Genomic DNA, 27,172 nt, shown 5'->3' on the forward strand with positions numbered 1-27,172 from the left:
CCACATCTGGCCTCCAAACAACACCCCAGCCTTGCCAAGCTCATCATCAGAAGCAAGCTCCCTTCAGACCAAGACTCATCAAGTCAAAGCGGCATCAAACCTTGCCAGAACAACAGATGCAAAACCTGAAGCCATATCTCCAGTGCTACAGTGAGGAACATACCCCACAGCACACCTTTCACCACATGTGGTACCTCATCCAGTGCACTACATACCCCAATAACAACTATGTGGGTGAAACGAGACAATCACCATGCTCCTGAATGAACACTCAAGCTACATCTACATTACAGCTTATGTTGGCATAACTTGTCATTCAGAAGGGTGAATAAATCACCCCCTGAGAGACATAAGACATACCGAAACAAGCGACGGTGTGGACAGCACTACGTCCGGGTGAGAGTTCCTCCTGCAGACACAGCTACTGCTGCTCATGGGGGCTAAAGTAGTTAACTGACAGAAGAGCTCTCTCCCATCCGTTTAGAGTGGCTATATTAAAGAGCTTACAATAGCACAGCTGGACTGATGCAGCTGCACCACTGTTAAAGTCTCTAGTGGATTATGCTCAATACACTAACCCATTAAACCTCCTTTGTCCTATGACTGCATAGGTATTAACTGCCCACTTCGCCTTGAATGGTCTGTTCCACGTGTACTACCTCCTTATTAAGCTTAACAATCTGTCCCACCTTTGTATTTAGCAGTGACAGTTAAATGAGAGTATCTTTCTTAGAACTGAAAAAGAGCTTGGTGTATGCTCAAAACCTTGTCTCTCTCACCATCAGAAGCTGGTCCAATAAAATATATTTATTACCTCACCCACCTTGTCTCTCTAATATCTTGGGACAAACACCGCTACAAAAACACTGCATACATAAAACTGCTAGGACACTAAAGGCTGCCAGCTACTAAGAGCGGAAGGGAAATGCTTGACCTATATCTTCCACCAAACATGTTTTTTAAGCTTTGTTACTTGCATGTATATACCACCACAGCCTTGATTTCCAACAAAACTCTAGCACCATCAATATCTATTTTAGAAGTCAAGATTGCCATGCCCAAGTATTCCAAAATCATGAGGCAGTCCCCAGATTTAAGATTGGTTTAAAATCGTAAGAGTTTTAAAACTAATGCCTAATTCTACTTGTTTTCTGGTTTTCATGCCTTTAGGCCTTAAGTTTTCACCCCCCCACCCCCAACACAAAAGTTAAACAAATCTACTCTAAAGAACGCTAAGATACCACAGGACCTGAACAGTTGGTGAATAAAACAATCCCCAAATACTTGCAACAATCATGATAATCACCAGAGCTGGAAAAACTTAAGGAGCTTGTGTTTATATTTAAAATTTAAGTGCAGACATTTTTAATACAGAAAATTTAATGCCTCTGTTAGGTGGGGTCATCTCCCTGATTATGGTAATGAGAAATCATGTCCCCTGTCCCACTGAGCGAAAAAACAACTCAGCTGGTGCAGGATTTCTCCCCCGCAGTTTACCACAGTGAGTAGAGAGATGTGTAGGAGGAGGTCCGTGTGTAAATGCAGCCAGCGGGCCTGGGGCAGGGATTACAGCGCTGGCTACTCTCGGGCTGTTGGCCTCACCGCCTGAGTGCGCACGAGGCTCGGGGCTCGAGAACGCGACCCGCGTTGCGTTACCCCGAACCACCCACTGCTGCCGTTCAACACGTGGATGGACAACACGGCGCCCTCGCCCGGTAACCAGCGCCGTCACCGCCGCCTGCAGCCCGGGATGGGCGCCACAGGCCCGGGCCTGCCACAAGAACCACGGGGAGGGGAGGGGGAATCACTTTCCCTCCAAGGCGAATCCTCCTAGTGACCAGCAGCGATACCGCCCCCGCAACAGGAAACTCTTGGATGACCTTTCATCTCTCAAAGCGGAAGCTGCTGCCGTCGTCCCCGCGCTGTAGGCGGAGAAGCGGATTGGGCTGTAGACCCGGCCGGAACTCACGCATGAAACCTTCCGGTCGTGACGCTTAGGGGAGTCTCTCGCGTGGTGTCGATACTCTCCCGGCCGGCAGCGGGGAGAAAGCTCGCGCTAGTGAGCGCCTCTCCCCCCCCCCCCGGCCTGCTGTACGCGCGTGCGCAGTGTGCGCCGTGTCCCCTGTGTGTGTGTGTCAGTCGCACAGCGCGGAGGCCTCTCGATCGCTGCCCGGCTGCGAGTGACCGAGGCGCCGGGATCGAGCCGCCGGGAGTGCGCGTAGCTGGGACACCTACGGCGCGACATTGACCCTGGGACTCAAGGAGGAGCCGGGGGGGCAGCGAGGCCCGCAGGCGCCGCCGGAGGGGCCGAGAGAGGCGAGCAGCAGCCGCCGCCGGAGGAGGAGGCGGCGCGGGCCGGGATGGAGTGAGGAGGCCGCCGTGAGACTCTTCCGTGTTGCGGGGACAGTAGGAGGCCGGGCCTAAGAGCCTCCGGGCTCGTTGGAGACTGAGACCCCCCCAGCCCCACCCCCCGCTGCTGCCGGGCGGCCCGAGCGCGGGGGTCGCGCGGCCCGATGTGAGGCGCGGCCGGGCGGGCGGCGCGGTCTGTGAGGCGGGCTGCGGGGCCGGGGTCTGTCTGTGCGCGGCGCGGTGTCTCCATGGCGCCGGCAGCGCCCTGAAGGCGGCGGCGGCGGATTCGCAGGCCGCGTCCTAGTCCTCGGTCTTGAGTGATCTCGATGCCGAGCACCTCGGACGCGGCGCCAGCTGGAGGGAGCGGGGGAAGCCGGGGCTGGGGCGGCTCGGCAGCGGTGGAGGCGCCGGCGGACAAGAAGCGGCTACATCACCGGAGACGGAAGCGCTTCGCGGCCCAGCCGCAGCCTCCCGCTCCGCCGCCGCCGGCTCCTCACCCGCTGCTGTTTCCACTCCTGCAGCCGCCGCTCCTGCAGCCGCCGCTGCCGCCGCAGTCTCTGCTGTTCCTGGCGGCCACCAGCGCCTCCTCCTGCTGCGGGGACGGGGGGGAGCGGAAGCGGCCCCGGGGCAAGCGGCGCTCGGGGTCCCGGCACAAGCGGCGTCGGGGCCGCGGGGGAGGCGCAGGGGGCGGCGGCGGCGGCGCCCAGGACCCGGAGAAGCGACGCGGTAGCGGGGGGCTGAGCACTCTGGTGGAGGAGTACGACGACGTGAGCTCCCAGTCCGAGGGGCTGGTGGGAAGCGGAGCGGCCGGACCAGGCGGGGCGGGGAGCGGCGGGGGAAGCCCGGCCTCCTCCTCCGGCGGGGGGAGCCAGCGCCCCCGGGGGGAGTCGGAGCGGAGCAGTCGGCCGCGCCGGGAACATCGCGGCAGCAGCGGTCGCTCCAGAGAGCGGCACCGGGAGCACCGCAGGCGGGGGGAGGAGAAGCAGCAGGAGGGGACGGCGGTGGCCAGGGGGGGAGCCGAGGCCTCCTCTTCCTCCTCCAAGTCCCGCAGCCGCCACAATCAGACCGGGGGCCAGGACCGGGAGGGCCCCAAGAGCAGCAGTGGCGGCGGCAGCGACGCCCGCAGGAAGGGCCCGGCCGCCTCCCCCGGCAGTGGCAGGAAGGAGCGGGAGGGCAAAGCGCACAAGAGCCGGACTAAAGCGGCCAAAGAGCCGCCCTCGGCCTACAAGGACCCGCCGAAGGCTTATCGGGAGGATAAGGCAGAGCCTAGGGCCTACAGGCGGCAGCGATCGTCCCCCAGCCCCGGCCGGGACGACAGCCCCCCGTCGCACAGGGCCTCCCAGAGCCAGAGGAGCCGCAAATCGCCCAGCCCCATCGGCGGGCGCTCCCCCCTCAGCCCATACAGCCGCCGCCGATCCCCTAGCTACAGCCGGCACAGCTCGTACGAACGCGGCGGGGATGTGTCGCCCAGTCCCTACAGCAGCAGCTGGCGCCGCTCTCGGAGCCCCTACAGCCCCACTGTCAGGTGAGTTGGTGTTGGAGATATGATACTGTGTATATGTCTACGGAGAAGAGTGTTGGGGGCGGGAGGGGGTTATGTCCACGGGGAGGCTCTGTCCCGAATAACTTGGATGGGGAAACGGGGAGATTTATATCTAATTTAGGGGGAAAACGGGGTTTTCTGTTGTCCCATCCCATTGGGGAGAGGGAGGGGGAGAGACTGTGATATACTAAAATCATGCTCCTGCCTTGTCCCTGGAGCAGGGAAGAGACCCTAATGCAACAAAGTGGACCTGTCACCATCATCTCCTTTTTCTCTTGTAGAGAAGAGAGATTGTAAAGATAAAATCTCCCCTGTGTGGGGGGAGTGGTTATAAACTTACCATTATAATATTATCTGAAGTGGGAAATATCCTCAGTGGGGGATGGTGAAGACCTCTGGGGCACTATGTCTGTTAAATGTTATAATCAGCAGATTTCCCTCATAATCATCCTGTTCCTGTCTAACCCCAGAGATAGATAAATGTTAAGTTCTTTTTATAGCTTAGTTAATCTTTTAGCACTGAGTTAGTTAAAAATTAAATTGAATAAAATATGGGGCATTTAGTGTTTGTAATTGTGTAAATTATTAGTGCAAACTATTTGTTTTTTGTAGAAAAAGGCAATATTTAAATGCTGCAAAGGAATTATGCATGTTTCACTAAGTACTTAATTTTTTTAAAATTATGTTTAGGTCCTTATCCTGCAAAGATTTACCACTGTGTTTAAACTTCATGCACTGCAAGTAGTTCCATTGATTCTCTGTGAGCACTCATAGTTCAAAAAGTTAAGTGTGTTTTGGCAGGGTCAGGGTCTTTCTCTGATTAATGTATATGCTAACCTGATGGCTAAGTTCTGTTTTTTGTATATGCAGAAAAAAATGGCTTCAATAATGGCTGAGTATTGTCAGGTAGAGTTATCTACCTTTTGTATTTGTACTGCAAAGATATTTATTATTAACTGGATTTTTGAGAGGGCTGTGTTTGGCCTGTGCATATTTCCAAAAGAAGAACTATATTTGTAATAAAAAAATCTTGTGACGGTCTTGGGCCAATACTTGATTTATCTTAAAGTTGTTACAAACTGATGTGTAAAGTTATTCAGGTTCTAAAAATATTTGTATTTTTAAGTTTTACCACTCCATTGACAAGAATTCTGTAGGCTCCATGAAAAACAATTTCATGCTCCCTCTGATGGTTCTGTATCAGTTAACACTTTGGCCAGCGCTCATTGAAAATGGTGCATGTTCTCTGAGCCATCCTGGCATTCTACTGAGGCTTTCACTTTCTGGATGGGCACTAAACATTGAAGTGGTTGAGTAACTCAATTTGTATCCCGTATTATGTTGGGGGAATAAAACAAAGATGGTTTTTAAAAATAAGATGTATTCGAAGTTGCAGTTGTGAAACATCTTAGTAAACTTCAGAATGTTTCAAAACAGGAAAAAGTATTCATAATCTGAACAAGGACAATCATTAGGATGAAAACTATTTGTCATTTAAGAGTGTTATTGGTTAAAGAAACTTTTTTTTTAAATTATCATGATTTGGAAACAGTTGGATTTAGGAAATATTGATTGAATTCAGAATTGCTGAATTATGAGCTGATGTGTGCACTGAGTGGAATTCTTTGGCAGTATTCCAGTCATGAAGTGCAATAATATGCCATGGGGTTTCAACTAAGGAATTGCCATATCTGATACAATTAGTAGTTCATCTAGTCCAGTTTATTTTTCTTTACACAGCTGCCAGTAAGAAATGCTTTATAGGAAGGTGCATGAAACCGTGTAGTGGACCATTACAAAACAAAGTAGGCTTTTGGTTTGAAGCATGAGAGTTTCTATCCCTTAAATTAAAAAATTATCTAATTTGTCATACAAATGTCTGAATTGAAAATCTGGTGACTTGTTTTCCAGAATTTCTTTGCATTTTCTCCAGTTCATCTGTGATTTCTGTCCAGTCTCTTAGTCTATACAGAGATACTTCTATATTTACTAATTTCCCTAGCAGATGTCTTCTTTCTGACTTGCTGGAGGAGTTGGGGGCAGCCAGTGGGAGACTGCATTTATAGAGACATTGAGGGAGGAAGGGATGGCCTTCTGATTAGGGCTTTGGACTTAGAAGATCTGGGTTAAATTCCATGCCCTGCAGTTGACCTTGGCTGGGTCACGTATACTCTTTTTGACTGTTTCTTGTCTATAAAATGGGGATGATACTGCCTGAAGTGGCCGTGAAGATAAATTCATTAATGCTTGCACAGTGCTCAGATGCTCTGATGATAAAGGGCCATAGTTCTTGGGTATACTTGAGTCATCCTCAGCACCTGTCTGCTTTTCCATCAGTTTAACTAAGCCTCCCCAAAAGTATTAATTTTCTATAATGGGAGTTCTTTGCCTTTAACACACAATAGGTCTGTAACTTGAACACTGTCTTCAATTCATCCCTCTCTAAAATGTCGCATATAGGGCATGTCTAAATCTTTCAATTTCTCCCTGCATAGCATCTCTAATATCTGGCTTTTCCTTTTTGTCATTATTACTAAAACTCACATTCAGGCCTGCATTACTCATGTCTTCGCTCTTGCAACCTCCTCTCTGGCCTTGATAAATCCTATTTTGCCCTATTTATATGCATTCAGAATGCCGCTCTGAACATCATTTTCTTTGCCTGTTGCTGTCGAAGAATATAGTGGATTTTCCATGCTTCTGTTCTTAAATCTGTCCTTCATATTGAGGACAGCAGGAAGGATTAATGATGGCCAGCTTGGGATGGCCTTTTCTCACACATGGAATAGAGGTTTCAGTTTTGGTCTTATCTATACAAGAAAATTGAACCATTTTAAACTTTGTTTGTTAAGCCTCTGTGTAGACATCCTTATTTTACTTTGAGTGGCTTATTTCAATTTAATTTAAACTGATTCCTAATCAGCTAAATGGGAATAAGCCTGGTTTAAACCAAAATAAGTGTTCATATAAACTTCTGCACCAGTGTAACTAAATCAGTTTAAAATTGCATATTCCTTGTGTAGACAAAGTCTAAAAGTTTTACTGTCTTGGTCAAGGGGATAGGAGGCTTTTTAAGTTGCTTGCTGGAGCAGTTGGGCCAGCCAGTGGCAGAACAGGCCACAGTATTGATAGGGAGGTTTTAAGAGCTGTCTAATTTAGATGTTTCTAAAGCAGCTATTATTTAGGGCTGGGCTTTTCAAAAGGGACTATGGGAGTTAACCACCCAAATTGCCTTGAAAGATAGAAATTATCCATCCATTCCAGTGCCTTGTTGCTTTTGAGAGTACACCTTGAAGAGGTACATCAGTTACCAGTCCATCCCACCTCACAAATCTCTGGGAGTCTGTTCAGTGTCTCACTTGCTTTATGAGAAAAGGTATAAAGAGAAGTTTCACTGTTTTTGAAGGTTTTCCTGTTGTGGGCGTATCAGAAAATTCTGGGCAGTTTTCATCTGCCCCAATATAAATATTATGCACTAGTTTATATATATCCATTTTGTGGGGCATTTTTGGAATTATGTAAATAAAATTGAAGGTTATAATATGAATCTTGAATCAGTTAACGTTGTGCATTTCTTAGTCAGTTGCATAAATGAATGATGCTCTGCCAAATAAGTTGGAAGGGTTTGCTGCATAGTTTAGGCTATAGTTGAATGGGCAAGTGTAATGCTTTCATGACAGTAACAGCTTCTTAGGGCATGTACATCTTGACCTGTATGATATAAAGCAGTGGTTCTCAAATTTCATTGCACCGTGACCTCCTTTCTGACAACAAAAAATATTACATGACCCTAGGAGGGGAACTGAAGCCTGAGCGTAGGCCTGCTGCCCTGAGTGAGGGGCCTATAACCTGAGCTCCGCTGTCCAGGGCTGAAACCAAAGCCTGAGCCCCGCCACCCAGGGCTGAAGCCCTTGGGCTTTGGCTCTGGGTGGTGGGGCTGAGGGTTCGGGTTCGGCTTCGGGCCCTAGCACGTCTAACGCCAGCTGTGGTGACCCCATTAAAACAGGGTTGTGACCCACTTTAGGATCCTGACCCTCAGTTTGAGAACCGCTGGTATAAAGGCTTCATTCTGGGCTAGTGTCTAGGTGTAATGGTGTTATGATAATTGGCTTGTAGTCTGTTTCCTAACAATAATGCCTAGAACTGCACAAAATGTGCTTGCAGTAATGCTACATTGCTATCTGTCTCTAGCAATTTTGGTATCTAAGGAGGGTGAAAATGAAGATAAGGTGAATAAACTTTTACAGTGCTTTAGGTATTTTGTCTTCAAGGCTTGGAAAAAAGGATTACGTACGTTTTCAGCTAGATGACTGAACTTCCCAGCCGGAAGCTTTATATAAAATATTGGGGATGGAGAAGAAACTAATGAGGTCCAGGGACACAACAGCTCCAGTGACTTCGCTAGCTTATAACTTAAATAAGCAGCAGCAGGGTGAAACTGACATGATACTTATCAGGGGGTAGCCGTGTTAGTCTGTATCTACAAAAACAACAAGGAGTCTGGTGGCACCTTAAAGACTAACAGATTTATTTGGGCATAAGCTTTCGTGAGTAAAAACCTCACTTCTTCGGATCCGAAGAAGTGAGGTTTTTACTCACGAAAGCTTATGCCCAAATAAATCTGTTAGTCTTTAAGGTACCACCAGACTCCTTGTTGTTTTTGACATGATACTTGTCTGTTCAGAGTTCTGAATTGCACTTGTGAAATTGACTAGTGCAAGAGTTCTCAAACCGGGGTTAGGACCCCTCAGGGGGTCACGAGGTTATTACATGGGGGGTTGTGAAATGTATTAAAAAGTGTTTTTAATTTATATGGGGGGTCGCACTCAGAGGCTATGTGAAAGGTCACCAGTACAAAAGTTTGAGAACCACTGGACTAGTGTCTTGTCATTTTCAACCTGTTGCTGCTTGGAGGTGGGCTCTGAGCATCCGCAGACATTGGATCAGTTTACCTATGGTTCACATCTGGAAGTTTATCTTTGCAACCATAAGGGTTAGAATAGTTTTTCATTAAAAACCTTGAATTCTACAGGCACTGTTTAAGTTTAAGCTCCATCACTTGTCAGTGAAAACTTTCAACTCATTGCCAATGAGTAGGTGAATGGATTTTTCAAGACCTGTTGTGCTTGGTCTGAATGAGATCAGTTTTAGTGTTTCTTTGCTGGACTGGGAGACAAATGAACATCAGCTATTAAGATACTACTTGAAATAATTGGTAGTGTTGCCTATGTTTTTCTTTTGTCTATATTCACAGAGTTATTCTGTAGGAACAGATTGCATATTTAAGATAATAGAAGAATGAGGATATAAGGTATTTCTGTAGCAACTAGATTGAACTTTGAACACTCTAGTATAAAAATATAAAATATAACAAAACCATATTGCAACAAACTTTTCATATCTGTATTAGAGTATTTAAACTTTCTCTAGTAACTAATTCTGATGTGTTTTACAAAGCATGGAATTGTAAAACAAGATTAGGTAGCTTCCCATGACTTCATTCAGGTAATCCAGGTCATTGTAAACTGTGTGATCACAGGTTCAACTCACATAACCTAATATATTTGCTTTAATTTGTCTATACCCAGTGCAACACCAAAGGTCTTGTGCAACCACCTGTATGTAATTTTCCCAATATAAACGTCCATTTATTTTAATTGTATGAAATATTCAAACATATTAGTACCTCTGCCTATGTGTGAAATAAAACAATGTGACTTTTTTTTTTTTTAGCCGAGATGTTTTTCTATTTGAAGGATGGGGTATTCTAAAAATACTTGTTATTAAAGTTCTCTTTAGAACAAAGCTTTCCTTGAAAAACTTAAAATTTAGAACTTCAGTTTTTTAAGATAGGGAATGGAAGAGCTTTTAAAAATTCTGAATACTTGTTCTTTTACCTAATTTATATCTATCTGATGTATATCAAGGACCTCTGTCATTGTGGTGTGAGTTCTGAATTCAGAATTTAAGATTTACATTGGGAGTGGATCGGCCATTACACAAAGTAAAAATATTTCCCCATGCTTATTTCCCACTCCACCCCCTACAGTTCCTCACATCTCCTTGTCAATGGCTGGAAATGGGCCGTTTTCATTACCACTACAAACAGTTCTTTTTCTCTCCTGCTGATAATAGCTCACCTTAACTGATCACTCTCCTTATAGTGTGTATTTTAACATCCATTGTTTCATGTTCTCTGCGTGTGTGTGTGTGTGTGTGTGTGTATGTATATATATCTTCCTACTGTATTTTCCACTACATGCATATGATGAAGTGGGCTGTAGTCCACGAAAGCTTATGCTCAAATAAATTTGTTAGTCTCAAGTGCCTCAAGTACTCCTGTTCTTTTTGCGGATACAGACTAACATGGCTGCTACTCTGAAACATTTTTACTTGTAGTGGACTTAAGTTTTTACCTCTCCTTTGTTCAGTGGCTCTCTTCTTGTTCTTTTTCCTTATCTTGGGTTATTATGGGCTGGATTTTTGAAAAACAGTTAATTTTGCAAAGCATTCTGAAAACAGGCCTGAGGTCGGACTAATCTCTGTTGGTAAATAATTCCCTGAGCAAGGGTTCTCTACTGAGGACACATTAGTTATAAAATTAAATTAAGGAGAAAATAAAATTACTAAATTTCAAAGTTACCCAACATTCCTGATTTTTTTTTTTTTTTTTTTTTTTTTTTTTTAGATTTGCTAATGACTTCAAAATACTGAAGGAATAGAATTTGAATATCTGGATAAAATTAAGACATGTGGCACTTGCTCAAATAGCAGTACTAAATAGTTTTTATATATATAGCTGTGTGCAATGCAAATGTAGACATTGAACTAAAAACTGGACTAAAGGAAAAACATGATTAATGGTATATCACATGAGAGAAAATTTGTCCTATCATAGCTAAGGAGAATTAAGCAAATTTAAGATTAATGCACAGAGGGAATTTAGGCTAAAATTATAATTAACCAGAATGTCTTGTCATTGGTGGTTCAAATTACTGAGTGATCATATGGGTATATAGTGTCTTGGGAAACTTATGGTAAAAGTCAATTGATTAAATTTAGAGATCTGCCTTTTCAAATATTTTTAAAAGAACAGATAATTACAGTGGAAGACTATGGTGCTTATATACCATTTGCTAGGGTTGAGCTGTAGATTCCATTTTAACCTGCTCCCCTTGTTTCAGTTACTGATAACTTCCTCAAACATCTTCTTGTGATGATCTCTGAGGTGTTGCATCTTGGCCTAAAGATGAATATTTTATTAAGGAATTGGGAAAAATCAGTTCAGTTGTTCTTGAACTCTGCAAATATTGGGGAAAAAATCCTGATAAGTTCTGATTAAAATGTTTGCTGTTGCGTAATTCAAATGGCTGAAAGTCAACACTTCAAACTTGGCTTTCTCTTGAATGTCTAATTAAAAGGAAAAACCATAAAGGTTTAAACAAAATCTTGTAAATGTTTTAAAAGGTTATGAACAGCGAAAGCTAGCATTTTTTTGCTTGAGTTTAAATTTGTTTTTCTGACGTGCTACTAGTCTGTGTTAACAATGGTGATATGCCTCTAAAGTATTTAATCCTCTTTTTAATAAAAGGGGGTGGGGTGGGAAAGAGTGATGTAACAAAGAACTCAAGCACTTCAATCAAGAAATTCACAAACTTAAGATTCCAGCTATAAAATTCTCACTCGGTACATACACATGGTTATTTCTACGTAATATATTGCTGTTTTTTTCATTCTGTACCTTTTAAAATATTCAGATGATACAATGTAGCAATTAATGTTCCATTATAAACTAACTACTGGAGTTTTCTGACTTCAATGTGCTTGATTATTCAAATGTTACATTAACTTTTTGCATTAATTCTTAAATACACTAGGTTTTGATGCAACTTGTATAATTAACATTGAAGGTATGACAGAATCTTTGAATAACAGTTTTGTGATAGTTTTGAGGCATGCGTCTGACAAAATCCAGTATCCAAAGTAGTAGCTTGTTGTGAAAGCTCTCCAGTAATTAAGCAGAGATAAAGGGACAACCAATCTGCTTTGAAAAATGTAAGAAGTTAAGCAAAAGTTTTTTGTTAAATCATGCTTAAAAATACAGTGCTTTACCCTGTTTGCTAATCTGTGAAAGCATTACCCAAAACCATGCTGGATTTGGTTGTTTTGGAGAAAGCCCTCTACTATTATTCCTTTCTGTTTTTTAATATCTCTTGTCGTTTATGCTGTGTTTTGTGTCTTTCCCTTTTTCTGCTTTCCATTTGTGTCTAGCAGCAGTACTATACATTTAACCTATTTCAGAGAGAAACCAATATAACCTAGTTTCACTCCTAGTATGTTCTTCTGAAGCTGGCGCCAGAAAAACATGTGGTCAGGTGTCAAAAACTCCTAAGTTCTAGTTCTATCTCGTTTGTCTATGTTTCTCTCCATCTATAAAATAGGATTTGTAGTCCTTGTCTACTTCAGAAGTGTTGTATGAATTTTTGTAATGTTTTGAAAAGTATAGTGCTATATAAATGCTAAAAATTAGGTGTGAAGTGCTGCTGTGCTATAGCAATGCAGTGTTCCCTTTGTTAGGTAAATCAGTAAATATGACAGGTGCTTGTGTGTTGACAAACACCAAACAATGTCAGCGGCTGGGCATAAACATGGAAAGATTGAAACAGACTGATATAAAGCCAGGATTTTTTTAAATTGTTTTCCATCCACAGTTCCCTCTAAAAATCTAGCATTATGGCAACTTCCTTCAGTTGAGGAGGACTGGATGTGGTACTTAAGTCTTGTACTGCCTCTAGTCTCCCCAGATTGGGCAAAGATCCTTTTTATATTCTTCACTAGTTAATGCAACAGATATTTACAAAAATATAGTTCCTTAGGTAAAATAGAAAATAAATGTAGAAATTTATGACTAAGCACAAAGAATCTGGTGGCAAATACATGTAAGATGGGGCTATATATATATATGTCAGTAGTCTTTGAAGAACTGAGCAGACTTCTGATATAAGCACTGATAAGAAGTCAGGTGCCTGTCATGATGTCCACTAACTTTTACAGTACACAAATCTGATATTTACCATAAAGATTCTTTTAAAACAAGCACGTTATCTGGACAAAGTCTGGACATCATGTGTGAGACCATTTTTATAACTTTGTGACTTGATCTTTTTTTAAACTAAGGTGTAGCCTCTAAATAATGTTAAAACCAGTTGGTATATGCTTGAGACCAAATTCTTACCTCAGTTGGGAAAATGGAGTTCTGTACACTCATCTGAGGACAGACATTTTTTCCTGAAAGGTAACCTGTAAAGGGAAAAAAATTGTGCTTGTGCCCTCTTTCTTTCCTTTGGCATATCAGGAAGGTCTGAAGTTTTTTTTCCTTTTCTGCTTGTCTATTTTTTTATATATATTAAGCATTTGGGTCCAGTCTAGGCTGTTAGTCTGTTACGACTAGTAAACTAAGGAAATGATGAAATTACCTGCCAAAAGAGTAGAAGTTAAGTGTTTGAAAGAGGAAGAGTATTTTAGTCAGACTGTTTAAAAACTGTTTTTTGATTGGCACCTATGAAACTTGAATGACTAACACTTGGGGTAAAAGAAGGTTTCCTCAAAGATTCAGCATCCTGGCCCATTCAGTTAAGTGCTATAGTTCACAAACATCTCTGTGAGACCTCCATACAGTCTGTCAAGACTAAAGCCTTGTCTAAACACAAATGTTATACCACTTAAACTACTAATATTTAATGCTGTACATCCTTCCCCCTCCCCTTCTATGTTGATGCAGTTACATTGGTATAAAGATGCTCATAACAGTAAAGCTAGGGTTACCATATTTCAGCGAGCAAAAAAGAGGACGGGAGGAGCCCCGCCCTAGCCCCGCCCCTGCCCCTCCCACTTCCCGCCCCCCCCTGACCTCCCAACCCTCCCCCCGTTCCTTGTCCCCTGACTACCCCCTCCTGGGACCCCTGCCCCTAACTGCCCCCCAGGACTATCTAAGCCTCCCTGCCTCTTGTCCCCTGACTGCCCCAACCTTTATCCACACCCCCACCCCCAGACAGACCCCTGGGACTCCCACGCCCCATCCAACCACTCCCCACCCACTGACAGCCCCCCCCCAGAACTCCCAACCCATCTAAACCCCTCTGCTCCCTGTCCCCTGACTGCTCCGATCCCTCTCCGCACTCCTGCCCCCTGACAGCCCCCCCCAGAACTCCCAACCCATCTAAACCCCTCTGCTCCCTGTCCCCTGACTGCTCCGATCCCTCTCTCCACTCCTGCCCCCTGACAGCTCCCCCCCAGAACTCCCAGCCCCCTACCCCCCCCCGCTCCTTGTCCCCTAACTGCCCCCTCCTAAGACCCCCCCCAACTGCCCCCCAGGACCCTACCCCCTACCTGTACCCTGACTGCCCAAAACTTTCTCCACTCCCCCCAAAAAGCCCCCCCCGTTTCTTGACCTCCACCTCCAGAACCTTCCTGCCCCCTGACCTCCTTACCCTGCTGCTCAGAACAGAGTGTTGGGCTCTGTGCAGCCGAGCCGGACACGTGGCTGAGCTCCCCTGCACAACAAAACCCGGTCTGGCCCTGCACAACAAAACCCGGTCTGGCCCTGCACAGTGTTGCTGGACTGGGCTGCAAGGGAGCTGCTGGCTCAGAATGCAGGGCGGATCCGGCTCCTCTACAGCTGCTCCTGAGTCCAGCCCGGGACTTCCCTGCAGCCCTCCCAGCCACTCTCTGCTAATCCCGGACATTGTGAGTGCTTTACAAATTCCCCCCGGACGCTATTTTTAGCACACAAAAGGAGGACATGTCCGGGGAAATCCGGACGTATGGTAACCCTAAGTAAAGCTCTTTTCTATATGGGATGGGAAAAGAAGCTATAGCAACATAAGGCAACTTTGTACTGGTATAACTGTGTCCACACAATGAGTTGTACCAGTGTAATTATTTAAGAAAAAAAAATCTCACACTCCTAATTGAAATAGTTGTACCACTTTGAAAGCTTCATGTCAACTAGGCCTTGGAAAGTATTTTGGAACTTTTGGCGAATCATAGAATATCAGGGTTAGAAGGGACCTCAGGAGGTCATCTAGTCCAACCCCCTGCTCAAAGCAGGACCCATCCCCAGACAGATTTTTGCCCCAGATCCCTAAATGGCCCTCTCAAGGATTGAGCTCACAACCCTGGGTTTAGCAGGCCAATGCTCAAACCACTGAGCTATCCCATCCCCCAGTGTAGTTAATACATTTAACTAATATGTTTTAGAACCCCTAATGTAGATAGGGCCAAGTTTCATTTTAATACTTTAGCTGGGTGAGGTTGAAGGGTTTAGCTCCACCAGTTAGTTTTAAAATACTATTTGTGTTGTCTATGCTAGAGTTTTAAAACTCATGTTAGCCAACATGTTTTCAAACTACATCTTTCATTCTAGTGTAGGCAAGTTTCTAGAAGTCCTCCAGAAAAACTGGAGAATGCAAGACTTGACATAAATTTTCAGTAATAAGTTAGGGCACTTTGCTTATATTTTACTCAGAGCAGCCAATTTTTAACACCTGTGGTCTAAATTGGCAGTTTGTCTCTAGTAGTTTGCAACAAAAAACTAAATCAAAACTACTAGGCAAGTCGAAATATGGAATCTATTGAATTAGTAAAGTAAAAATGCATGTGAACTGGTATCTTTCCCAATGGCTTCAAACAATTGCTGAGCTTTCTCCATAACTACTAACATTTTCTCTTTTGGATATTTTTCTCTCCTGGGCACTTGTAAATGTGTGTCCTGTTCTGTTCTCTGCACATGTGCAGAAATCCAGATGATTGACATTCTTTTCTTCTCTCCCCTGTTGCTCTTCCTTTTCTGCAATGTAAATAAATAACATACGGTAGTATGACAGCTTGTCGGTTACATATGCTTGTGATGAGGTGCAGGGGATATGCAGGGAGAATTATCTGTCTAAAAAAAGTATGGACTGTCTTACAAAAATGCATTAATACAGCATTATGCTTGTATCATTATGTCCTCAGAAATGAAAGTTAAGATTGAATGTGTCTTTCAGTTTGCCTCTTTGTGCGCAGCTCACCACAATAGTTTCTAACTATGTATTCAGTAGTATTTCTCAAATATAAGATAATGATAAAAAGTTACTGCAACAATAGTTAACCAGATATTTTTAGAAGGCAGCAAATTCACAAATTAAGGTTCTTAAAGCAATATTACTTCAGCTTTATAAATAGTGTTTTCTCTTCCTCTTTTTCTTCTTTAAGTGTATAACTTAATATTTCAATTTGCTAAATATGTACTAGAAACATTAACAAGAGGTCCAAAATTGCAGAATTAACATTGCTGTAGTTCCATAACTTTTTTTCCTGTCAACACAGCAATTTTTTATCCTCATATTTATGTAGTTTTTAAAATGGTTGTTGCTTAGTATCAAGCTATTTCTATCAGCAAGCAAAGAACGGTTCTGACACCGAGGAAGGAAATGAACAGCTGATCAGAAGGCATGCAGTGTGTTTTCTGTGTGTTTATATTTTTGTGATTTCCTAATGACTTTTTACAAAGGAGCTCTGCTAAAAAAAGATTCATAATATAACCTGAGGTCCTGTGTGGTTATGTCTGTGCTATGGATATTGTATTCAGAGATAGTTCTCATTGTTTCTGAAAGTTTTTCCATATGCGTTTATTTAGACTCATGTTCACCCTTTAAACATAGTAATGGCAGTGACAGTGTTTGCAAAAGCTGCTCAGTAATAAGGAAGGCAGGTTAAATAAACAGACATTCTTTATTTTTAAGCCTAAATTGACCAAATCTTTACTGTTTTGAAGCAGGAGATCAGCAAAATCCCGAAGCAGAAGCCCTTACTCATCAAGACGCTCAAGGTCTCGCAGCAGGCACAGATTATCTAGGTCCAGAAGTCGCCACTCGAGTATTTCTCCTAGCACACTGACTCTGAAAAGTAGCCTGGCTGCTGAGTTGAATAAGAACAAAAAAGCTAGAGCTGCAGAAGCAGCCAAAGCCAATGCAAAAATTTCAAACACCTCTACGCCTACTAAGGGAAACACTGACACTGGTGTGAGTGTACCTCAAACAAACAATGTGAAGGATCTGAAGAAAATAAAAACTGAGCATACACCTTCTCCTACAAGTGGTGCAACTTTGAAAAATGACAAGACAAAAGCAAAGGTCTCTCTTCAGGAGACAAAGGTGGAAAATAATTTGATTGTAGACAAAGTGGTTAAACAGAAAGCAGCAGCAGCAGTAAAAGAGAATAAATCAGTTGTTGTAAAGCAGCAACCAGTCACTGTAAAAGAGAAAAACAAACCACATACACCAAATGTAGGAGCCAAGGAGAAAGATAGAAATGTTGCGCTACTAACCTCCACGCTGCCACCCTTGCCTTTCCCTCCCATGCTGCCTGAAGATATAGATACTGACAGGTGAGTATATACATTCACGTATATTTTTAAAGAAATAAAAACTTGCACAATTGCATAGGACTGATCAAAAGCTCCACTTTAGGCGGTTTGTTTCTGTTCTTCAGTTAACTTCGATTTAAGATGGTGGTTATTAGGAACTTAAAGGGGCAGAGACATTACTTATAAGTATAAATAATCTACTTGTATATTCCAGGAGTTAAGATGGGGGAAGGGTTTGTTCTAAGATAACTTTGTCAGTAAAAATTCTACTGGAGAAGGACAAGCTGAAAATTGGAGGTGGATTGAAAAGTTTTTTTTTTTTTTAATAATTTGCGCACACAAAAAATATTTAAGATCTCAAATCAGCTCATATAACTTCAGTTACATACAACTAGACTTATGAAAAAATGCATTTGATAACAATATTTGAGATTTACAGGTAGTTCCTCCGTAATTTACTTGCCAAGGCTTTGAGTTCAGGGTTCATTTTCCCTCTCTGCTAGTAACAGCACTGACCCCCTACAGCATTGTAATGAATGCAACTCCCTATTTCTTGAAGGGGGGTAGCAACATTGTAAGCACTGCAGTGGTAATGAGCACTGGTTTTAGCAAGTGAAGCAGCTAGCAGTTTGTCTTTGAAGTGAATATGAACTACAAAAATATTATGTCCATAGTGAAGTATTTCTAGGTCCTAAACCTAGACCATATTCAACTTTTTTTTACCTCTGAGATAGAAACCTTATCAGTATTAGAAAATGGTTAAATCGTAGCGTGTTGCTCTTTTCCTCTGATTTTTGAGCAATATAAAGTCTAGAGTGTGTATTATCAATACCACACTTTCATAGGCTATGGATTTTCAGTCTGCCCTTAGCTTGTAAATTAAAATTTTAAAAGATTAGTGCCAAAAAAAAGTCAACATGTGAAGGTATCCATCTTAATATTCCTAGCATTGAAGCTGCAGTGATAACATGATTTAAAGATTCCATGCAACTGTGTAAAGACACTGCTTTGACTTAAACCAATAGAGCAGGGGAGGGCAAACTATGGCCCGTGGGCTGGATCCGCCCCATCAGGGTTTTCAATCTGGCGCAGTGGGGCTAAGGCAGGCTCCCTGCCTGCCCTGGCCCCACACTGCTCCCGGAAGCAGTCGGCACCACATCCCTGGGGGTTGGGGGAGCAGAGGGCTCTGTGTGCTGCCCTCACCTGCAGGCACGGCCCCCGCAGCTCCCATTGGCCGGGAACGGGGAACCGTGGCCAATGGGAGCTTCGGGGGTGGTACCCACAGGTGCGGGCAGCATGTAGCGGAGCCGCCTGCCCCATCTCACCTCCAGGAGCCACTGCCGGACATGCTGGCCACTTCTGGGCATGGCGCAGGGCCAGGGCAGGCAGGGAGCCTGCCTTAGCCCCGCTGCCACCTGGGAGCTGCTCGAGGTAAGCAGTGCTGGGCCAGAGTCCGCATCCTGAACCCCTCCTGCACCCCCCTGCCTTGAGCCCCTTCCTGCACACCGCATCCCCTCCCACACCCCAACCCTCTGCCCCAGTCCTACATTCATGGCCCTGCATACAGTTTCCCCACCCAGATGTGGCCCTCAGGCCAAAAAGTTTGCCCACCTCTGCACTAGAGAGAAGCACAAAACTTTTATGTAGCATTGTAATAGTTCAAATTTAGCAGTGTTTACGCTTGTTTGGTCTGCTTTCCTTTATCATTTTAAACTGTGTAGTAGCAGCCCATGTGTGTCTTACCTGTAAATAAAAGTTGCTAGGAATTCAGACTTAAATGGATGGCTAAATATAAAAAACACAGGGTGTAATATGTGTTAAAGTACAAAGATTGTGAAAGAAATACAATTGAAATATCTGACAAACTTCCTGTGTTGTAGGAAAGAAATTGCTTCTTTTCCTCAGAAGTGCCAGCAGAATTCAATTCATTCCTCCAAGAATGATGGATTTGTGTAGTGAATATGGGAATGCATGGCTCAATCATACTCTCTTTGAAGATAGTGACAAAACTGCCTTTTGTTTTCATGAGAACAAGACTCTGGTTACAAATATCTACTGTAAATTACCTGGTCTAGAGCAGAGAGGAGGGCAAAAAATTAACCCCTAAAGGGCTTGGTCAGTTGAGCAGCATTTATTTATTGAGGTGTGAAAAAAGAAATTGCTTCCTGATCCCAGCTGATAAACAGCTTTTGCCTGAAATAGAATGCTAAATATGCATTGTAATATATCCTAGCCAGTTTAACTTCAGATTATATTTTTATTCAGAAATAGTTGAGTTACCAGTCTGAAAATTAGGGAGGGCCATGTGTACACAATATATTGCAAACTGGATTTTAGAAACTAGTTCTACCAATTGATTTTATCTTTGTAAATTAACATTCTAGTAGATAGGCAAATATTGTACCTTATGGACTACGTTACCAATCTAGAAATGATTATATCACATTGTAACAAGATGATCGGAGATCTTATTGAAATTCATAGGAAAAATACCTGGACTTCCACTTCTAATAGTCTAAGAGGAATTCAAGTCCAAGTATTTTAAAGGACACTGTCAATTCAAAATCAAAAGATTCTGTTTTTGAAAAAAGCTTTGGCTCCCTTTAGTAATGTTGTGGCTTTTATAGTAACATTTTTCTATTTAAACATGTTCTCTTCCCTGTTGTGTGAAAGACAAAGAGGAGAAATTGACTATATAAAAAATGCTGTCTAATATGTAAAGTAAAACGGGGGGTGTGGAGAGTTTTCCTTAGTCTTTCATTTACAGCAATCTGAGATGTTACCCACTATCTACTTGTAACACATTCAGATAGCTATGTGATCTCTTAAAAAGTTGGTATTCTGATGGCTCAAATGGTAACTAATACTCTAAAGCAATGGTAGAATTAAATTATACAAGTAGCTTATTTTTGTGTGTAACAAACATTATATAATTTTGTAAGAACATTTGAAGGGAAGGAACCTCCTGGGTTGTAAAGTCCAGCCTCCTGCTGTTGTAAGCAACCACATGATATAATCAGTTTCATGAACTTATCAAGCTCCATTTTAAAACCAGTTAGGTCTTTTATCTGCACTATTATTATTGGGAGGCAATTCTAGAGCCTGATGCCTTTGCTGGCTAGAAACTTTCTTTCCAGTGTTATGTTTTCAATTTCCATAAAATAAGGCAGTGCACTTAATAAAATTGCTGTTTTTAGAAAAATGTCTGATTCAAACTACTATGGTACTGACAGGGGGATGGGCGAACAGACTGTTTTGATCCAGTAACAGTCCCGGGATAAGTATTACATCCTTCTAGATTTAGAAGCAAATGAAGCAAAATAGCAGAAGGGACACAGTAAGGGAGAGTATGAAAAGACATAAGTGAATGAGAGGGAATATGATTGAAAGTTCTATATTAGACTATTCATATTATTTTAGTAGACCAATTTTGGGTTCAAATTGCTATCAGTGCAGTTTGAAAACTTTGAAGAATGGTGAGGCCTCCACACAAGATCAGTATTAAATCAATGTCAGAATGATTATTTATAGACCAGTTTTGCCAATGAAGAAATAATATAGTTATTGAAAAGGTCCACTGAAACAGTGGAAAAAGTCACCATAGTACTGTATTTTTAGAGAGCTTATTTTTAAAAATAGGCTAGTGAATAGCAGAGAGCCAAACGGTGACAGTCATATGGAGCAACAAGACGTGTGAGGCAATGTGGGACATGGAGTTAGACTCCCTGCCTCCATGTATGTGTTCATATGCTTCTTGTGCATCAGATTTTTTTTTTTTTAATGGAATGAAAAGAAAAAAAGTTTTTGTTCTTCTAACTGTGCCTTTCAAAATACTGTTGTAAGATGAGTAAGCATTATCCTCTCTTCACAGATGGGAAAATAGTAAAAGGCCAGACTAATTGAATTGCATGAGCTCACACGTGAAGTGTGTGGCAGAGACTTAGGCAGGTCTTCACTACCCGCCGGATCGGCGGGTAGAGATCGATCTATCAGGGATCGATTTATCGCATCTCGTCTAGACGCGGATAAATCAATCCCCGAACGCGCGCTCCCCGTCAACTCCGGAACTCCAGCTCACAAGAGGCGGAAGCGGAGTTGATGGGGGAGCGGCAGCGGTCGACTTGCCTCCGTCCTCACAGCCAGGTAAGTCAACCTAAGATACGCCGACTTCAGCTACGCGTATCTTAGGTTGACAAACGCCCCCCCCCCCCCCTTCTCTTCTCTCCCCCCCCTTCCCCCCAGTGTAGATCAGGGCTCAATCCAGGTTTCCTGACTACCTGTCCTGGCCTCTAATACGTGCTGTCATGACTAACTTTAACATTCACCAGGAAAAAACTAAAGGTATTCTTCATCTTAGTGCACAGCTTTTGCAGCAACTCAGCAGTCAGCTCTGTTGTTCTTAGATCACTCTGTTCAGTAGTCACATGTAAAACATAAACAAATGTCCTCCGGGCTGTAAAAGCAGAGACTGCTGCTAAAGCAGACTATATGAAATCATCACTTGTAGTGAATTCCACTGAGGTCTCACCCCCATTAGGTTTCCAGTCATGAAACAGAAAAGAATTTTAGTCCGTTTTAGCTGATTCTGTTTATCTTTATAGTTTGCGAGGGAATCTTTCAGTGAAGGCAGTTAAAAAGGAAGTGGAGAAGAAACTACGACATCTGCTTGCAGACTTGCCACTCCCACCAGAGTTGCCTGGAGGAGATGATTTATCCAAAAGTCCTGAAGAAAAGAAACCAGCAGTTCAGTCACACAGCAAAAGGAGGCCTAAGTATGTTTACTACTTCCTTTATTTATATTTATATATATATATATATATATATATATATATATATATATATATATATATATATATATATATATATATATATAAAAAAAAAACTGCATGTAAGACAAAGTGAGACACAAGTTTCTTCAAAATATAAAAATTTGAAATGTATATAATTTACCTGGCTTTTTATAATTATTCAACATAGGAAGTACTGGAAATAAGTTAATGCCTGCAGCAAATCTTGAATCAATCGATTTACTTCTGCTTTGTGCTATTTAAGCCTTTTTTTAACCATTAAATGACTCAGAATGTTTTATTTCTGAGAGTCTTCTAGACAGGCAAGGCGGTCCCTAGGTGCACTGGCACCATTTGAGAAGATGGAATTGTGTACTCCTGCCCACCATTTCCCTATTTGCCTCATTTGCACTAAGTTTCTCTGAACCCTATTCCCTTATTTATCCTCATCCTTTGGTCCCTCATCCTTCTGCCCTTCTGTGTGCAGTAATGATGAGGGACCAAATGAGCAGAAACTGCAGACAAAAATAAAGTGGTTTGGAATAGGCTTGTTGGTGAGTAACTGTGAAGGTCCTCTTTAGATGCAGAACTGAAAGTGCCCCACTCAACCCATGTTTAAGACTGTTACTTGGTTTTATATCCTCTTGCTTGTATACCCTCCCTTAAAGCACCACATTAAAAACTTTCCCTTGAAGTTCATTGTTGTGTAAACTATCCAGAAAGTGATTAATAGGTAAGGCTAGATGCTGTTCCTTTCTTTGCACCCATTCACCCTTTTACAATGAGGTTGCTGCAGCTGTAACACTTTGAAGAAGGTAGATACTGAATGAGATACCTTTTATGATAGTTAAATGTACTAACCTTTGGGTAGGCATCTTTTAATAGATTAGTGAAGTGTGTATGTATTGTTTTGGATGGACAGATGCAGAAACTGTTAAGTAAAATGTGACTCAAAATGTATCTTTCCTGAGACACAATAATTTTGCTTTTTTTATAAATTTCAGTGGAGAACATTTTTAAACAAACATTCCTTTGTGGTGTTTTCAATGCGAATAATGCAGTTTTGTGCTAGGGCAGGAGAAATGCAAAGCGATTGACTGGAAAGAGTCAGCAAATGAAACTGAAACTAACTAGTCTGTTTTCTTTGTCCAAGCTGAGAGAAATGAAAAGAACATAAGTGTTGAAAGTTGAATTCATTCAGTTCTCTCAGATCTGTTTTTCTAAGAAGTTAGTAATATGAAAAAGGTTACTTTTTACAGATAACTTATTTCAGAACATTTTGATATTTTTATGGATGTATTTTTAGAGCTAATTTTTATTTAATAGAATATGTGGACCACGCCATGGTGAAACAAAGGAAAAAGACATTGACTGGGGAAAACGCTGCGTGGATAAATTTGATATAATTGGCATTATTGGAGAAGGCACTTATGGGCAAGTTTACAAAGCCAGGGATAAGGATACGGGTAAGATCTAAAAATATATAATGAATGAGTGCTGTTAACTACAGAATTGCAGTATTACATGGATTTAATTTGGTATATTTTGTAAAATGCGTATGCTTTTCTGCCCTTCTCATCTTGGAAAATTCTTCAGAATTGTGTAGGGTTTCGATCCTGGTAGTTCTTCATAGTAGTAGTAATTTCTCTATGCTGCTTAAAATCATGTAACTGCAGGTTATTGCTAGAAGCATAGGGTGCAGGTATTTTTTGGCCAATTTCCTACTTCAGCTTTCATGCCTTGAAGACAGTTAGTGAGAAAGAAAAGAGAGAGGCACAGCAGTAATGCTTGTAGGAACTGTTGATGAAAGAAGCTGTTGAACAAAGGGTATATTCTGGAACTTTGCAGTTTTTCCTCCTTGCACCTTCATAGCTACTACCTGAAATAATATAAAGGGGGAGGGCCTCCTGTACAATGACACCCTGAAATATGATCTCTAAGGTTGCTTTTCCTATAGTAGTCAGATAATTCTCATTTATGGCATCATAGTTTAATTAAAAGCTGAAATGTTGCAAAACTTGTAACTGCCTATCTGTTTATTTTATGGCTTTCTTGGAACACCAACCATGGGGTATCAAAGGACATTTTGGTCAGCACCTTATAATAAGCAGTATTTTGAGATTAAGTTTCCTGATGTATGTTGTTTTATTTTCTTGTTTGATCATCTCACTTTACATTAGTATTCTTTGCTACATTACAAATGTGCTAGATGTATTGTTTATCAAAAGGAAAAGACGCAAGAAGGAACCTCCGTCTATTTCCCGACCTCAGGTGTCCTGAAATGTGAAATCTGCAGCATGCGTAGGCCTTTAAATGTAGAGACTCTGTTGACTCTCTCTTGTGTGTGGGCTTAGTGATTGGAAACCCAAGGAGGCAGATCCGATTGCAGATGAGAAAGAAGGAAGAAGGCTATTTAATAGTTGTGAGAAAGTTGTCTTATAGTTTCAGTTCTGCAAAAGATTTGGTGTCTGAGCTGTGAGTGTTTTGTTAACATGGACTTGAATTTACTTTTTTTATTTTATTTTTAGTGCAGGTGCACATACTGGAACATGAATGATAGACCTCTTTTTTTTAAATATTGTAATTCAAAAAGGATGTATTGAGTGACAGAAAAATCTGAACTTCATTTGTTTGAGTGCTATCCTTCATGTTTTTATATTTAAACCTTTTCATAGGAGAAATGGTGGCGCTAAAGAAAGTACGGCTGGATAATGAAAAGGAGGGTTTTCCAATTACAGCTATTCGGGAGATTAAGATTCTTCGACAGCTTAACCATCAAAGCATTATCAACATGAAGGAAATAGTGACAGATAAGGAAGATGCTTTGGATTTCAAGAAGGACAAAGGTATGTACACATGCACAGGGCAACTACTTCTCTGCAGTCCCATTCTTAAAGCAAATATTAATTCAGTATCTGCAAGTGGAGGTTTTACTTAAAAAGTGCATTTATAAGTAGTAAACTTTCAACAAGAAGTTGTAATGCTACTTGTTCTCTCTACAAGCCCTTTATTTAACAAACAGATAAATACCATTGCTTTTTGGAGTATTAATGTAAACATTCTCAGAACAGAATAAATGTAACTTTGTTTTACAGTGTTGGAGCAGATGTGAAGATGCTTGTTATATGTAGATTAAGCAGGATTAACAGAAAATGGGAAGATGTCACTTTGGAGTCCAATTTAGACTCCACTCTGCTCTCCTTGTTTTCTCCTGCCTCACTGGAATACTGCAGTCTCATTCCTTTAGGGAAAACGTTTTCCTTATAGGCCTAGGTTATTTTTGGCTTGTGATTTCATTTTTTGGAATCGGCATGAGCGCAGTTGACAGAAGGAAGCAAAAGGGAAAAATGATGTATAAATTGGCCTTCTTTGAAGGCCAAAGTACAGATGGATTTATTAGTAAGTAAGATGGATATGTTCTTGCATGTCAGAGGCCTACAAACTTTCATCATCTTTGTTCGCTCTTCTTGAGTTACAGCAACCTTCAAAGCGGAGAGCAGTAAGGCTACAGTAGGGAAATTTGTACAGGGCTGTTGTGTTGTGCTCTTTGCAAGTGTAAATCTGACAATAGAGCTGGTCATTCCATCTTTGGAGATGTCTTTCATGCAGTAATCTACCAGACTGTTCTCAGTAAACCCTGGCTTGTTTGGGTCTCCAAGCAATAGGTGTCTTTCTATTAAAATTTTTGGCTGAGAAAATGTCATTTTAGGGAATTTGGATACCTATGACATTGCCTTTCTCTCCCTAAATCTTAATGGGGAATATTAAGTAGATCCCGTCTGTTCTGTGCTAATTGAGCCAGGCCCCATAAAGGAGAATTTTCTTACCACCAATTCTTTTGTGTCCTAGATTCCTCTGGCGTAGACTCATCTCTATTGATTAGTTAGGAATCTATAAAAGATTCAGTGGAAAATGTGAGGCTTTTATACAGGCTACTAATCAAAACCAATTTTTTTTCCTACTTTGGAAGTACTGAGTGAGGAGAGAGTAGGACAAGTGAGTGGTGCTAAGCTAAATGACGTGTTGTAAAATGAGCTTTTCACTGGTTCCTCTCTGTCCTAATCTGCATGTGAGGAGGAACTACTTTTCTGTTCTGTGCCAGTAGAATCCTGAACCCAGGCCTTGGCTACACTTACCAGCTAGTTCGACGGCTGGAAATCGAAGTTCTGGGTTCGACTTATCGCGTCTAGTCTGGACGCGATAAGTCGAACCCGGAAGTGCTTGCCGTCGACTGCGGTACTCCAGCTCGGCGAGAGGAGTACCGCGGAGTCGACGGGGGAGCCTGCCTGCCGAGTGTGGACCAAGGTAAGTTCGAACTAAGGTACTTCGACTTCAGCTACGTTATTCACGTAGCTGAAGTTGCGTACCTTAGTTCGAATTAGGGGGGTAGTGTAGACCAAGCCCCAGAGAAGAAATTGGTAGTAAGAAAAGTTCCCTTTCTATATAGTTATTGAATATCAAAGAATCCCAGGGGCCTCTGAAAACTAAATCAATGAACATATAGTCACTTCATCCATCATCAAAATGCAGTCTCCTTTGAAAGGAATGTGGAAGTTGTTTAGTACAGTGCAGCAACACTGCACAATAGATCAGACAGGAAAAGATGAATATATTATGCAGCCAGTTGACACATTGGGTGACATTTTGTTTAGGCAGAAAGTAGTAGCATGAATTTGGTTATGATGCCAAGGTTAAAACCCGTACTCTTGCAAGATGTCCTGTAGGAGCAGTAATAACCCAAGACGCTGATTTTTGTGTGTCACCCAAAAGAGAGTACTTCCACCAGGGTTCGGTAGTGACTGTGGTTGTGAAGGGTGGTGCCCCAAACACATGCCATTTGTAGCAGGTAACTTAGATTTTCCATGTTTTTTTTTTCTATTCAGTTGTTAATCAGACCGATCCCTACTTAGCTCATGAAAACAGTTTGTGTGATCATTCAGCCTACTGTGCCTTGCACTACTGTTACTGTCTTATTGCTGAAAGTGTCTTTTCCTTCTCTCTCTTGTCACTTGTGCCACATCGAAACTTAGATTGTAAGCTTTTTAGGACAGAGACGGTTTCTTTTTGTAAAGTGCCTAATACACG

The 27,172-nt window shown here is 42.1% G+C and overlaps 1 protein-coding gene across 7 annotated transcripts in view; it reads left to right on the forward strand.

Annotated features, from left to right (window-relative positions):
* Positions 1–1,940: 1,940 nt before the first annotated feature.
* Positions 1,941–27,172, forward strand: part of CDK13 (cyclin dependent kinase 13) — a 63,696-nt gene continuing 38,464 nt past the window's right edge. For 2 of the 7 annotated variants that reach the window (XM_024106440.3, XM_065583829.1), the window contains exons 1-5: positions 1,945–3,874; positions 16,713–17,321; positions 21,902–22,072; positions 23,414–23,553; positions 24,763–24,933. In XM_024106440.3, the coding sequence (XP_023962208.2) occupies positions 2,676–3,874; positions 16,713–17,321; positions 21,902–22,072; positions 23,414–23,553; positions 24,763–24,933 (2,290 nt within the window). In that variant the 5' untranslated portion in view covers positions 1,945–2,675. Of the gene's footprint in view, positions 3,875–16,709; positions 17,322–21,901; positions 22,073–23,413; positions 23,554–24,762; positions 24,934–27,172 lie in introns of all 7 variants that reach the window. The other 5 variants (XM_042844782.2, XM_042844779.2, XM_065583828.1 and 2 more) reach the window with 5 other exon arrangements.

The sequence above is a fragment of the Chrysemys picta genome, chromosome 2 (genome assembly GCF_011386835.1).
Source record: "Chrysemys picta bellii isolate R12L10 chromosome 2, ASM1138683v2, whole genome shotgun sequence".
Classification (NCBI taxonomy): Eukaryota; Metazoa; Chordata; order Testudines; family Emydidae; genus Chrysemys; species Chrysemys picta.